This window comes from Polyodon spathula, chromosome 18 (assembly GCF_017654505.1).
Source record: "Polyodon spathula isolate WHYD16114869_AA chromosome 18, ASM1765450v1, whole genome shotgun sequence".
NCBI lineage: Eukaryota > Metazoa > Chordata > Actinopteri > Acipenseriformes > Polyodontidae > Polyodon > Polyodon spathula.
This window is the reverse complement of record NC_054551.1, coordinates 10,698,376-10,713,756: the sequence shown is the minus strand read 5'-3', so window position 1 is coordinate 10,713,756 and position 15,381 is coordinate 10,698,376. Positions and strand designations below refer to the sequence as shown.

At 37.8% G+C, this 15,381-nt stretch overlaps 1 protein-coding gene across 2 annotated transcripts in view; it reads left to right on the top strand.

Moving 5' to 3' along the window:
• The window catches only part of LOC121330915 (ankyrin repeat and fibronectin type-III domain-containing protein 1-like), a 263,569-nt gene that overhangs the window by 185,199 nt on the left and 62,989 nt on the right, over positions 1 to 15,381 (top strand). For both annotated transcript variants that reach the window (XM_041277886.1, XM_041277885.1), the window contains one exon: positions 5,752 to 5,886. In XM_041277886.1, coding sequence (XP_041133820.1) covers positions 5,752 to 5,886 — 135 coding nt within the window. The remainder of the gene's footprint in view (positions 1 to 5,751; positions 5,887 to 15,381) is intronic.

Below are 15,381 nucleotides of genomic sequence, written 5' to 3'. Positions count from 1 at the left end.
AGGAGTGGGAGGGGAGATTGTCCTTCTGCTAATCCTGTAGCCATAGCAACTGGTTTTCTTAAGAAAGCAATAGAGATTGATACAGGTACACAACAAGCAATCATTTTGGCTATAACTATTTCTCATGTTGAAGACTGTGACAGGTTAACGTCACTGACAAGCTGTTGTTGCCAGGAAGAGAGACTCAGACGTGAGAAGCTGCAGGTTTTAAGCACTGTCATGTTTAGTTCACAACTATAACAGCAAACGTAACACATTACCAAACAAAAAAAGGCACAATGGCCAAAATAAAATCACAAACAAACAGCATAGCAAAACGTAATTCCACTAACACCCATTATTACCTGTATATACACCTGTGGCTGGAGCCTCCTTAACCATTAATCATTCAATTATGGCCCCAGCCACAGTCCCACATGTTTTCAGGCGGGGAGGAATTTAACCCCCCCCCCCCTGCCAACCCAATATTCCTCAAACACACACACACCCACTTTATAACGGCAGGGCTTCCGCTCTGCCACAAAGACATTGTGAAAGACTGTAGTCAAACAGTTTGTCATTCAATTCTAATATATAATAACAAGTATGTTCGGAACATACAACCACTGCTACGGCTCTAAATTCAAAATTACAGCCATCATTATGATGAAAAAGACATAGAGACGGATAGACTGATATAGAGCCACATCCATATATCACCAGAGTGTTATATTCTCAGTAACTTATGCTAAAACATGTTAATACCAAGTTTCATGACAGTTGGATAAGTAGTTTCCCAGACATATGCAAAAATGTGTTAAGTCCTCCGCTATATCCCCTTCACGGGGGATTTCATCCCAAGCTGGGCTTAATTATAATATTGGGTTGTTTTTTGTATGAACGCTATATCTATAAGCAATATGTGCAATATGAAATTTCAATTATTAAATTTAAATAATTAAAAACAACATTTTAAAACTAGACCCCTAATTGTCACCATTGATTTGACCAAACCAATATGCTAAGCCAGCCAGGTGCGGAATGTTTCTTAAAATTCAGGTTTCTGAGCAGCGATTGTTGGAGTATTTAATCTTCAGTTAGGTGACGGGTTTCTTTCCCACGCATCAGTATCTGAATTTGTGAAGCATTTAGCAACAGGCTTACATCACATCATACCCTGCCATCAGCATGTATGTCATCCCTAACAGCTGGCTGTTGTGTGAGGATGTAGGGAGAGATTGACCAGGGAGAGAGGGTCAGTAACAAGATAGCCTGGCTGGCTGTGAGCCAGTACTATAATCCTGGGATGTGGGATTTACCCTAGTTACTTCATACAGCCTGTCCTCAAAGAGACTCAAATACTATGGGAACTTATTGCTGAAAACAAATTCTAATGTACTTACAGATTGTAAGTCAACACTAATACCATGTACAGCACTCTTAACAGGGCCCTGCAGTCTGGCTAAAACAGCAGCTGTGTTGACCTGTATGTAAAAGGGCCAGTATAACTGCTGTACACTGCCAATGTAAAAGGGCCAGTATAACTACTGTACATTGCCAACTGTCAGCATAACAAGCCCAAATGGCATAGCATATTTCATTTTGAAATAAAACAATTTTTTCAGATTACCATTTAATAAAATGTATATTTAGTTTTAAATAGCCTCTGTATAAAATGTACTGTTCATTTAATTCTTTTTTACTTTCTTTAATATCACATTGGTTAGTAAAGGATATAAAAGCGTAATATTATGTGTAAGTTGCTGTACAGTATTGAAATGGTATGAATATAAAGTACCAAAATATAGCATACAGCACAGCACTGGTAACATGAGAGCAGGTGCAATGCTCTGAGGCTGACAATGGCAATATTTGTTCCAAATTCATTGTGTTTCCAATTAGGACTGTCAGCCCCAGTTAGAGTTGTGGGCTGCAGAACTCCATCTCCCTAACTCAAGGTGATGCTGGAAGTTACCTAATGAACTTCCAATGTGAAGGATCTCGCAGTTCAAAGACGAATGCCTAGCCATTCAACTAAAAAGCAAGCTGTGCAGTTGAGAGGCAAGTACTGGTCTTATGCTGATGTCAGTATTATTAACTCATCAGGCGATAGGAGGAGATCCATTACAACAGGACATTATTAGATTGTCTTGTTTGTTAAAACCACTTTGGAGTTTGCTTGGACTCTCCTCTCTCTCTCTCTCTCTCTCTCTCTCTCTCTCTCTCTCTCTCTCTCTCTCTCTCTCTCTCTCTTTTTCTCTGTGCCTGTCTGTTGTCCTCCTTCTTTTATGAGCACTAAATTCACAAGCATTGACACAAAGAAAAGAGAAAGTTTTAGCAAAAGACCTGGAAAAAAGTAAGGGCCAAAACAGGCAACGGCCCTCGGCGACTCTAATCAGATTTAACACTTTACAACAGAACCTTTGCCAGGATTAATCCCTCATCAATTATCACTTACATCTGAGACTCATTTGACACTTTCAGATGATTCATATCGGAAAATATGCTTTTTGTTATTTAAATCAAACTGAGGTCTGGAGTCAGTTAAATGGCATTAATAGGACATTGAAGAAATTTTGGGGGGGGGGGGGGGGGGGGGGTTGTCAGATAAAACGAGGGGGGGGGGGTATTTGAAAATAAAGGCTAAATAAAAACACAGAATGCAAAATTTATGTTTGAAATTAGGAGGAAAACCTGATCTTAATTATGGAAAGAATCCAAGGCGCATTGTTTTGCTTTATTAATGAGCACTTTGGTGTTTGGACTTGGAGAAGTTGTCTGTTTCTGGTTTAACGCTTAACCCATTGATGGATATTGTAATCAGCCAGTGATGTGATCCAGTGATGACACTGCAGGTAACTGAAATGATACAGCGGTAGTGCTGCAGTTAACTGATACAGTTAGTTCTTTTGTTCCTTTTAAATTGTTAATGTTTATGAAAGGTGAGGGGCCTGGACACTGGCTGAAGTGAAAGCTACTCTTGCTTTTATTTAACACGCTGGGTTTGCATGTCACTGGGAATGCAGTTATTTTTTCAGGACCTGTATTTAATATCAGATTGGGCCATTGCTTGCTGTGATAATAGCTTTGCCATGGTATAGACTCCACAAGGTGCTGAAAGGTGTCTCAAGGAATGCTGATCCAGGCACTTGTTGGTAAACACACTGTAGTTATTACACAAATGAGGAGGACCGAATAACTCCAATGAGCCCCTAAAGTGAAGTTAGTGAAATATCCTCAGAACTCGTGGTGTATTCTGTTTATATAACAACTACAGTATGTGGAAAGAAAGTATGGTATCTGTAATTAACCACTCCTCACACTGTAACTTGTGATTTTCCATGAAGTATACAATGAAATATTAACCAATCCAACCGTTCTTAGTTTATGAGAGCTGACCATACCAGACTAAAAGATGAATAGATGGTTAGTTTGCAGAGGAACCCAACACATAGGAATTCCGGTCTCTTCCATATCAAATGATATTAATACAAGTGCACTTTGTGTGGAGCTCTTCGCCATCTGTACCGTCACTGCCTTTGGCTAAACACAGCTCTCCATGCATACTAAATATTTTTTTGGCTGCATTTGGGACAAGACTGGCGTGAGTCATGCGCCCCGCTTTTCTGTTTTCTTTCTTACTAATACGGAAACAAATCCATCCGTCTAACTAGCTGTGAACACGTTAGTGTGTCAGGCTGTTCCCAGCTCTGTGATGTGGTGGTGAAGTGAGTCCAATTAGTTATCATCACACGGCTTGTCATTGAGGGTTCATGGGAGAAAGGATAGGAAGCCCTCCTGTTAGGCATGTCTGTCACACTAGACTTTTGCAGGCCCAGAAGTGTAGAGTGCAAATCAAAGGAGGTTATGCTGAGGTTGTACACATGGTGAGGTCTATAGAATACTGTACTGTGTTCAATTCATTACCAAAAGGACATTGTGGCCCTGGAGAAAGTCCAATATAGAACAACCAGACTAATCCCAAGGTTTAAAGAAATGCGATATGAAGAAAGAACAGAATCTATTTAGCTTGGAACAAAGAAGAATTAGAATGCATTGAAGTTTATAAAATCATAAAAGGAGTTGACAAAGTTAACCCCGATACTTTTAAGTGCAGCACCGAAATTGGGACCAGAGGACTCTCAGAAATGAAGTAGATAGACTTCGCAATGATGGACCGAATGACCTCGTCTCATTCTAAATGTTTTTTAATGTTCTTGTATGTAGAAAACTGTATGTCACAAAACTTGCTCAGGACCTTCTTTAGCTGTTTAAGAGGGATGCACAATTTCAGTTCCGTAGTCCTCTATTTGTTTATTTGAAAAATGTAAAATATACCTCTTGTTTTGAGTGATGTTTTTATTATTTTTAGTATTTAAGTATTTTTACTAATTTAGGGAAAAGTGCATTATTTTATTTATTTATTTTTAAATCTGAGATAGCATTAGCAATGTAATTTACAAAAAAAAAATGACATGTAGAATACACACACGCACAGTCTAGGAATGAGTTAACTTAAATGTGCTGTATAAATGACACCTGAGAATAGATTCCAGACAGAGGGCAAACACTTTCTTTTAACTACAACTTTTTTCACAGACAAAAAAAATAAGTACATTTTACTATAAACACGTTTCTCAGTTGTGATTGAAATACATGAATAGCTTAAAGGGTACATAAGACCTTTTTATTGTATTGTTACAACTGTTTACGTAAGGTGTGTGTGTGTGTTGTTCATTTTTTTTTAACATTTTGACCACTATTTTAAACTTAAATTGCATTCCCTGACTCAAGATGGCTTCACATGTACCCGGATGGACCTCTCAGAACTACATTTCCCATCATCCTCCTGCTCACTGGTAAATCCATCTCAGTTACATATGTGAGCAGGAGGATGATGGGAAATGTAGTTCTGAGTATCATGCAGGTACATGTGAAGGCACCTTGAGTCAGGGAATGCAATTTAAAAGCTTAAAGTGGTCAAAATGTAAAAAAAAAAATAATAATAATAAAAAAAAAATAATTAAACAATACACACACCTTATGTAAGCTGTTGTAGAAACACATGGGAACATGTAACACAATACAATAAAATGTACCCTTTAACAGGTATCTGTTGAATTCTTAAAGGAGAGTAGAAATGTCCTGACCTGTGTTACTTCAGAATAGTTTATGAACTCAATTGAATTGTTACATCAATAAAACAAAACTTGCTGGTTCACTGTGTATCGATGTTGAAAACCAGACACTTCCAGATTTGTTTTAGATGCTAGTTTGTTGTGTTCCGCATTGACTGGTGGATATTCTCTGCTTTCTAACAGTAAACATATGTGACATTAAGTCCAGCAGCGCTAAGGTAAAGTCTTCTTTTTTTCTTCTAAACAAACTTTATTCGTTCAAAACACTCAATCAGGATTCTAAGGTTATACAGTTTGAAGTTTTAAACTTGATATCCCAAAAGAACATTTAAAAACATTGGCGCAGAACCTAATTAAACTTGTTGGAAACTATGCAGATTTCCAGCAGCTATTAAAGTACATATTTTATTTGAAAATAAATAATCATCTTCGTAAACCTGTTGCATCCCTTCTGCAGAGCTGTACTGGCTGCCAGTCATGGCCTTACACACCATTAACAGGGTTATGACAGGTGTATTGCCCTTAACCAGTATATCATGCCATATTATTATTCATTTATTTGTTTGCATGTCATTCCTTCCAACATCCCCCTAGATCACATTGAACCACGTGTCTCCTCTTCTCTACCCCACAGATCGGAGACTGGCATCTCCAAGTTTGCCCAGCGTCTGTCTTTGAAAGACAAACACAGCAAGACAGCGAAGGCAGGAGGAGAACGAATTGGGGAAGAGAGACCAGCCTTCAGGAAGAGATCCCAGAGTGTCGACTGGTAAGAAACCCTCCCTACCATCACAAGACTAAGAGGATTGGGCCTAACTACTAGGCCTCACTGCTTGCATCCCTCCCTCCCAGTCTCGCAGCTTTAACCACTGGGCCACACTGCTTGCCCCTCCCAGTCTCTCAGCTTTAACCAACTTAATGAGGAGTCTTCACAGAAACGTGGCAATGAATGATGTAAGCAGGAAAACTATGGAAAATCAGGTAGAGCACACATAATAGGATATTAATGAGGCATGGAATTTAATATTAGGAAAATGTAAATGGTGGTAAGTATCCCTTTAAGATGGAGAATTCTGTTTCCCCAGTTAAATGCAACTGTTTCTAATAACGAGAAAACTGTAAAATTGAACTCAAGCCGTGTAAAACAGCTTACAGAGGGACAAGCCCATTGCTCTTTTACATAAACACCCCACGTAATGTGTGCTGCTATTAACTGCAGAATAATGATGAAACAAAACAAGAACAAAAAGCCCTGCTTGTATTTAATATGCATTAATAGATGTAAGACGGGTTTGGGGCATGCTTATTCTGCTCCAGTCGGATTAAGAAAACACTGATTTGCTCGGATAGTGTTTTGATATCCAATGAAGCTACAACAGATCGCTACCATGTCTTTGAGCGTTGTTGTAATTCAAGAGGTGGGCAGTCATGAATGTGCACTCAAATTTAAATTGTGACGCACCACAGAGTTTAGTGCTCTTTAGTAAATGCACCCCTTAGAGTCTTAAAACTTGGGACCTTCATCAGTACAACTTATATTAGATTATCTCAGGTCTGTCTCAGGTTTGTATGTCTTTTGAGAACTGATTGTCCAATTGTGAAAGCCCTGTTAAGGACTTTCTTGTGCTCAGGTAATTGATTGTACCATGATCCTGGGCAGCTGTATGTTTTTTCATTTATCTTATCAATTTCTGATTAAACTTTCAAAGGACAGTTGTTGAGATTCACACAGTCAGGGTGTTTTGGAGATTGTCTGCTGACCATCTGTCGAGTTAAGTTTTAATCATTTTAAATATATATATATTTTGTAACGACCAACCCTGATTATCAATAATCACATCAACTCAATACTGATTCTTCTTTGTTTATTGGATGGATTAGTATTTTCCAGAAATGTCCTAGACCCCCTCCCTGGTAAAAGTTTATTGAATTGGGCTTAAAGTCAAAATAAAGCCTTGAAAACAATAGGGGTTGTGTTGCTGTGCTAGCAAGTGGTAAAAAAAATAAAGCATTGGGTTTTTTTGTTTTTTTTTACACCTTTTAAGTGGGTCTAATTATCACTTTTCCCTCTGAGAAGTGTTTCTATTCTGCCCACCCTGACTAATTCTTGAATTTGAAGTGCAGAGTTACTGTGGGTGTTCTGACTTTAGTAATTGAATACCATGTTACGTGATCATGCAAGCTGGTCTTCATATACAGTTTGTCAGATGGACTAAATGTCATTTTACCACTTCAGTCATCATTTCGTCCACCTGTCAGATTGAATTATAATTTGGGTTTTTCTGCTTTTATTTTTTACTCTGATTTTTTTTTTTTTTTTTTTTTTTTTCTGATGTGGGCTGCAGTGCTTTTTTGAGGAAGCTGGAATGATGTAATCTAGAACAGAGTGGAATTAGGGAGGACCTGATTGCACTTTTTAAAACCTTATGAGGACCTAACAATGTTAGCCCTAGTGGATACTTTAAGCACAGCACAGAAACCAGGACTAGGAGGCATAGCTGGAATAGAACACAGGGCAGGAAACACAGAGAGTAATGAAGGTATAGAATGTTACCAAGACATGTTGTTGATGCTGAGTCAATGGGATCCTTAAAGTTTTGAGATCAACCAGCAACTAGGATCCGGATGAGCATTAATGGGCCAAATGGCCTCATCTCATTCGTTAAATCTCTGATTACAGAGTATAGATAAGCTGCATGCTGGGTGTTTTGCGCTTTGAAAAAGTCTGAATTACGATATTTAAATTAATGCGTAAAGAATATAAATAGCAATTTTGCTGCACAGCTTGAGTTTGCATGTTATCAAGCTTCTTGTACTCCGTTGGTTCCCAGCATCCTATTGGTCAATTGTGAATATTCGGCTTGCTGGAGAATGGATCATAGAAATGCTGGGAAAGCCAACTGTAGCCTACCTGGAAATAGCTATAAAAACACACAGTTCAATCCACTTACTAACTTGCTGTGCGTGTTTGTGACTGGTGAATAAGTGACTGCCGGTTTTAATGACCACCCTATCAACTTTTAGCTGAAAGTTAAATTATCACCATTCATTTCTGGTTTTTAATAACCATGCTCAAATAATGTCTAAGGGGAAATGTCATGGCTCATGTGAATACAAAAAAATGGCTAGAAGTAGTTGCTCTGTGCATTGAATGATTCAGACAATTGCTTGCATCATCAATGATGAAGGTTCAGATGATGAGGACGTGTAGTTCAGTGGTTTTGGATCAGGCGATGCAGACTTTCCTGTTATGCTACAAGCCATATTTGTTAGACACTGCAAGAGCTTGTAACTCAGGCATTTTTTTGTATTGAATATTTTAATGCTACAGTGCTTCATTTGCATGATATGTTAATTTGTTATTTTGTGTTGTGTTTTCACACTGGACAATCCCAATTTCTTACTTAGAGATTGCGTAAAACCATTTGTTTTAGTGGACCAAAAATTTCACGTGTCAGTGTGGTTTTTCATGATGTGCTTTTGCACTGCACACTGTAGCTTTAAAGTGTAAAGTTTTAGTGAAAATATTTGAAATAACAAAGCTGTGGACATGCTTCAGCAACTTTGAATTGTATTTCACCAGTCAATAAATATGTTAACTGCACTTCTTGATTCTTTAGCTTGAGTGTGTGCTGTGCTCTACCTTTTGAATTTTAAGCATGCCTGCTTGTAACGTGATTTATTTACCTAATGTTAATAATACCTGTGTCAGTAACCCCCCCCCCCCTCACAGGTCGGGAGGGAGGTTTACAGACAATCGATAATCGTTGTTAGAATTTGCACAATAATTGATTATATATATATATAATATATATATATATATATATATATATATATATATATATATATATATATATATATATATATATATATATATATATATATATATATATATATATATATATATATATATATATATATATATATATATATATATATATACACACACACACATACACTTTTGCTATAACACAACTTTTACTTGACTCGACAGAATCTGGTAATACATGTAAAATGTTGGGATGCGTTCAATTTCTATAGCAAGGCGATCAATAAGGAATATATTACTGTTGTTTCTTTATTTGCATTAGTGTAGTATCAGCAGTATGTTTTGATGTTTTTACTTTTTTTCATGGAGTGTGTCTGTCGAGTTGGAAAGGGAGAGCACCAGAAGATTTATAGAATGCAACTATAAAAACTGTAACATGTTACATCTCTGAAGTGATTCAGAGCAAAAATAGGCTAACAACATTCATCGCTGCGCATTTTAATCTCTGTCTAGATCTTTTATTTTGTATAGACACAGGTCCCATTGGAACTCATTAACTAATATAATAATAATTATTATTAGTGTTGTTTGTAGTAATCATAAGAAATTAGGCCCTGTGGGGCTGTGGTTTGCATAGTGATTATCGTATAACATCTTGAAGTGTTTTACAAGAAACAATTCCACTTAATTCATTTGGCGGCTATTTTTGTTTTATTATCACTGAGGATCTTTTGGAGACTCCCATCCACATTAACCCAAACTCCTAATATCTGGCCGGGTTACCATTTGCCCTGATTACAGCCTTGACATGACATGACATGACATAGACTCCACAATAGGGATGGGACAATATGAAAACTGTTAAAGTAAATACCGTGGTAACCTTAATGTCGCAGTATACAGCACAACACGCAAGTTATCAAATAAAGGCTCAAAAGAAGAAAGACTAATGTAAATCACTTAAATTACCGTAATTCACAAAAATAAAACCAACAAAACACACTTCCTTTCATGGAATGATTTAAACATTTTGATTTAGTATTTTATTATGCAAAGTAACTTGGTATGTTTCTTTTTTACAAAGACAATCAGAATAATAATTAGAAAAAAAAAAATAATAAAGTTGTACACTTTCAGTGTTATACTACAACAGTATTAAGATCTATTATTTGCTCAAAATGACCTGGTGCTGTAGTTTGTTCAAACATTTTAATGTATAAAATGAAATAAATAAACAAATACTTTGTTTAGCTGATGGCAAATAGAATTGGGAAATGATTGGCCTTTTGCTTAAAACACGTACCACAGGTTATTATTTAAGAGTAGGTGAATTGTTTATTTTTTCAACCAGATAAATAAAATATGTATAGCCAAAAAAAAAAAAAAAGGTATTTTTTTTCTAAAACGTGTTATTGGATTTATAGCTACATGTCACAGCATTGCACAAGTCAGCTAACTAGGGTTATTTATTACACGTGGAGTTTGTAAAAAAATAAAAATAAATAAATAAATGAATAATTCTTCATTTACCTAAGAAAATTGGAATACTGTTCCACAATAACTAGTTTAAACAAAACTACGGTGATAATAAGTAGGCTATCCTGCTGCAGTCGTGGGTCTGTGCTGGTTTTGTTTGAGATATTGGTCGTGTTCTATAGTGCAGATTTCTGCAGTTCTGCACAGTGCTGCACAGAATCTCGGAGATGCGCTGTAGACGTCAATCAACACCCACAGAAATCTGTGCAGATTCTGCATAGCCCAGCGCAGCTTTGAAATGTTACTGCGGGAGGCTGGCTGTGGCTGTGAACCAAAGGGACGATGCAAAGATCACGAGTGACCTGCTAATCATAATGCAAATAACCACTAAAACTACTGCTGACACCTTGTTAGCGGAGGTGAACAACATTTTCTCATTATACAATGAAACCGTGAACAGCCTTGTCAACGTTATATTAAATAAATAAATCAGTTATTTAGGGAAAAAAAACCCATAATGTACTAAATCTGTGATAAGTGGTGTATAATTTTACAGCAAAGTTACATTAAACTAGCTTCATAATCCATACAAATGTAAATACGGCACGTTGAAAATGTGTGCTACGCTGAAGGTTTGAAGGCGTTTCTCTAAAAGCTGCGTGTGACGTCAGAAAGACAGCATCCAAGAGCAGCCGGCGCAGCAAGCTCTGGGTAACAGAACACAGCAATTGAAAGGTGTATTCTGTGTCTTGAACCTTTCCCTTCAAAACCATTATCAAAATACAGTCAAAATCAGTTCACAAAAAGATCTTCCTCAGACACTTTGCTAAGGCTGCAAGTACCATCGCTTGATTTAGAAGAAGCGTGTTTGCAGTTAAAATGCATTAACCATTGTATAAACGAGTTACGATAATTGTAGTTTAGAATAAAAGCAACGGTATTAATACTGTAATGTACTTAAACCGCGGAAAACCGGTATACCAACCCATCCCTACTCCACAAGGTGCTGGAAGGTGTCTCGTGGGATCCATTCAGTCATTGACATTTCAGCTGTAGATCTTTTGTTCAAGTTCATCAATTGCACTGAACTTGTAGTGGTCATGGAAGATGCCTGAAGTCTCTGTTATGCTCCTCAAACCCATTCGTACACAATTCTGGCACGGTACGTTATCGTCTTGGAAGCAGCCATCACTTTAGGTAGCAGTGATGCTTAAGTAAAATGCGTGTCACATGATTAACGTAATTTGCATCTCTGATTCAGGTCCCAATAAAATGGTCAGGCCTTGTAAGGCAGTCTGTACAGAGAGATGTCACATAATTTTATATCTATCTGATAGTGACTAAACTTGCTAAGGGCATCTTTCAGCATAAGAGGTTCCCTGTCCACATGTCTATCTGTCTGTGTGCTGCACTTTCATTTTACATGTTCTTACTGTGGTTCTTTTAATATGATAACAATGTCTTTCATTTTGTATTTACAGCGGTAGAAGCAGATGTATGTTACTGACATGTTTGTTTAAGTCGTGTGCCCCTATTAAGTGATCAAGTGCCCCACAGGAGAGTTATATCAGCCACACACAACTGTCATGCTCAAGTATTCCACAGTTTTGTTTTCCAAGACATTGTTTTTACTTTGACTCCTTGATTAGTGTGTATTGCTTGTTGCTTTACAAAGAAGCAGATCCAAATCTAATTAGATAATTATAAGCAGGAAATTGCACTGTGGAACTGGGGACCCCCTTTTTTTTTTTTTTTTTTTACTAGATGTTATAATATAACCCCCGGCACCAGCTAGCCTTGGCATTTGTGCTGCAGAATATCGCTCGTATTCACCCTTTTCTTACTGAGCCGGATGCAAAGAAGCTTATACATGCTTTAGTTTTTTCCCCTGTAGACTATTGCAATGCTTTGCTCGCTGGTGTCTCAAAAACATTCTTAACAAGTTGCAATATGTCCAGGACTCAGCGGCCCGCATTCTAACTAAAGCAAAATCTTACGATCTCATCACACCAGTTTTAGCTTCCCTGCACTGGCTTCCAGTGGAGTTCAGTGTGAAATTTTAAATCCTACTATCGGTACCTAGAACTAAGCAGCGTTCTTTTGGCGACCGAGCATTTTCCTGTATAGCACGTAGGCTGTGGAATGACCTTCTGAAGGTCATAAGGACAGTGATACTGTTAGTATTTTTAAATCTAAACTGAAAACCCGCTTTTATTCTTTGGCTTTTATTGTCTGACCTGTTATGTGGTGTTGTATGTAGTTATTGTTTTTCTTATTTTTATTTTTATTTTTTTTAAGTAAATGTCATTGTTTAAATTGCTTTTGAATTCTTGTGAAGCGCCTTGAGATGTACACATGAAAGGCGCTATATAAAAGATTATTATTATTATTATTATTATTATCTCAGTAAGATATTGCAGTTAATTACAAGTACTCTTAGCTTTACTCTGGGGTTTGAGGGAGTTTGTAAGTCTTCTGTGGGTAGGGGTGCAAGGGCAGGCCCGCATGTTTGGCAATCCAACTTTTTTGATTAATGCACAGTCCAGCGTGTGTTCCGGTGTCTTACAGTATAGTAGGCTTTTATCCTTCCTCTCAGTCCAAGTACGGTACGTTTGGGTTTTTGACAAACATTAGCCTGCAAGCACTAATATATGTTTCAAGTGTGATCCTTGTAATGTACCATTTTTTCGGTGTGCATACCCTAACCCCCTTCTCAGTGTTTTATCAGAAAATTGATTTGAAGTTTTATTTTATTCAGTATGTTCCCATTGGGCTTTTTTTATTTTATTCTTTATGTCCAGTGCCTGACGGTGAAAAACAAACAGTAAATAATAATGCTGGTAAGTAATCCAGAGGCGTGTATTAATAGTCCTGTTATTGTAGCCCTACATTAAACGCAAAACAAATAAACAAGTCCGTTTTAGCGTGTGAATTAGTGATTGTGGTGCAGTTTACAGTTAAAGTGCTGACCCGGCTTTGTGCTGGCCCAAGGCGACAGCTCCCGATACCTGTTAGCCATCTGGTGGTTTATAAACACAGACAATTACTAACAGACACAAACAAATAAAACAGTCACGAATATTCTTAAAACACAGGTTTATTTCAGCAGTGGTTACTGCATCTCTCACGGTCCTTCAGGTTCAAGTTCACAAACCAAGCAAAGGAACTGATTACAATTCTCCGCCCCCCCTATATGCTAAACGAATGCAGCTGCTTTTACAATCTACGGCTGCTACATTGTTTCCCTTCCATGTCGATACCTTCTTGCAACACGATAATTGATTTTTATATATATATATATATATATATATATATATATATATATATATATATATATATATATACCACACACACACACACACACACACACACACACACACATACATATATATATACACACACATACATATACACACACACACACAGGGCCGTGAAAAAGTATTTGCCTCCTGTCTGATTTTCTGCATTTTTGCACATTTTTCACATTGAATTTGGTAAGATCTTTTTGTGGGTTGTAGTAGTATATAGAGGGAGTCTGAGATATAAAAAATGACACCAAAGTTTGGTGCTTCTTTCATTTGTTTGGTGTGCAAGGTATTCAAACATGCAATCTTCAGGTGTGAAAAAGTTATTGCCCCCCTAGTTAATGCAATCCAATTAAAGGGATAATTAGGGTCAGCTGTTTGAATACTTTGGTTAGCAATCAGGCCTGATTTGGGCCAGCCCTGCCCAATATAAATCTGACTAACTTTGGCCCTTACTGTCAGAGTGAAGTTGTCAGCACACAGCTTTTAGAGGCACATAATGCCACGATCTAAAATAAATTCCTGAAGACCTTCAGAAAAAAGTTGTTGATGCCTGTCAGCCCCGAAAGGGTTACAAAGCCATTTCTAAGGCTCTGGGGCTCCACCACACCTCAGTCGGAAAGATATTGTCCAAATGGAGAAAGTTTGGCACAATAGTGAATCTTCCCAGGAGTGGATATCCTGCCAAAATCTCTCCAAGAGCAAGGCATAAAATCGTCCAGGAAGAACCCTAGAACAACATCCAGGGATCTGCAGACCTCTTGCCTCGGCTAAGGTCAGTGTTCTTGACTCCACCATCAGAAAGACACTGGGCAAAAATGGGATTCATGGCAGAGTAGCAAGACAGAAACCACTGCTCACTAAGAAGAACATGAATGCTCATCTCCAGTCTACCAAAAACCACCTGGATGATCTCAAGAGTTCTGGAACAATGTTCTATGGACAGATGAGTCAAAAGTGGAACTTTTTGGCCAACATGGGGCCCCGTTATGTCTGGCGAAAACCAAACGCTGCATTCCACAGTAAGAACCTCATACCAACGGTCAAGCATGGTGGTGGCAGTGTCATGATTTGGGGATGTTTTCCTGCATCAGGACCTGGACAACTTGCCAACTTATCAGAGAAATCTACAGCAGATTGTCAGGCCATCCGTCCTTGAGCTGAAGCTGAAGTGCAGCTGGGTCATGCAGCAAGACAATGATCTGAAACACACAAGCAAGTCTACATCAGAATGGTTTAAGAACAAGAAAGTTTTGGAATGGCCTAGTCAAAGTCCAGACCTAAACCCTATTGAGATGTTGTGGCAGGACCTGAAACGAGCAGTTTATGCTCAAAAACCCACAAGTGTCACTGAGTTGAAGCAGTTCTGCATGAAAGAGTGGGCCAAAATTCCTCCACGGCGCTCACATATATATATATATGACACACACACACACACGGTACCGTAATCTGGGGCTGTTTTGGACAGTTTTGACACTTTTTGTAGTAATTTTTTATAATGTATTTTTTGGAACTGAGTTTGTGATATATTTACAGGTTTACCTTGGGGTTATATAATAGAGTTGAAACAGTTTTGTAACACGTGACTTAAAGACATTTTTTTTTATTTAAAATTTGTCCAGTGTTCCAGGGCTTTGTGAAGTCTTTGGACACCCCTTCAAAACTGTGACTGAATCACTTTAAACCTTCCTCATTTCAACATTGGACACCTGTG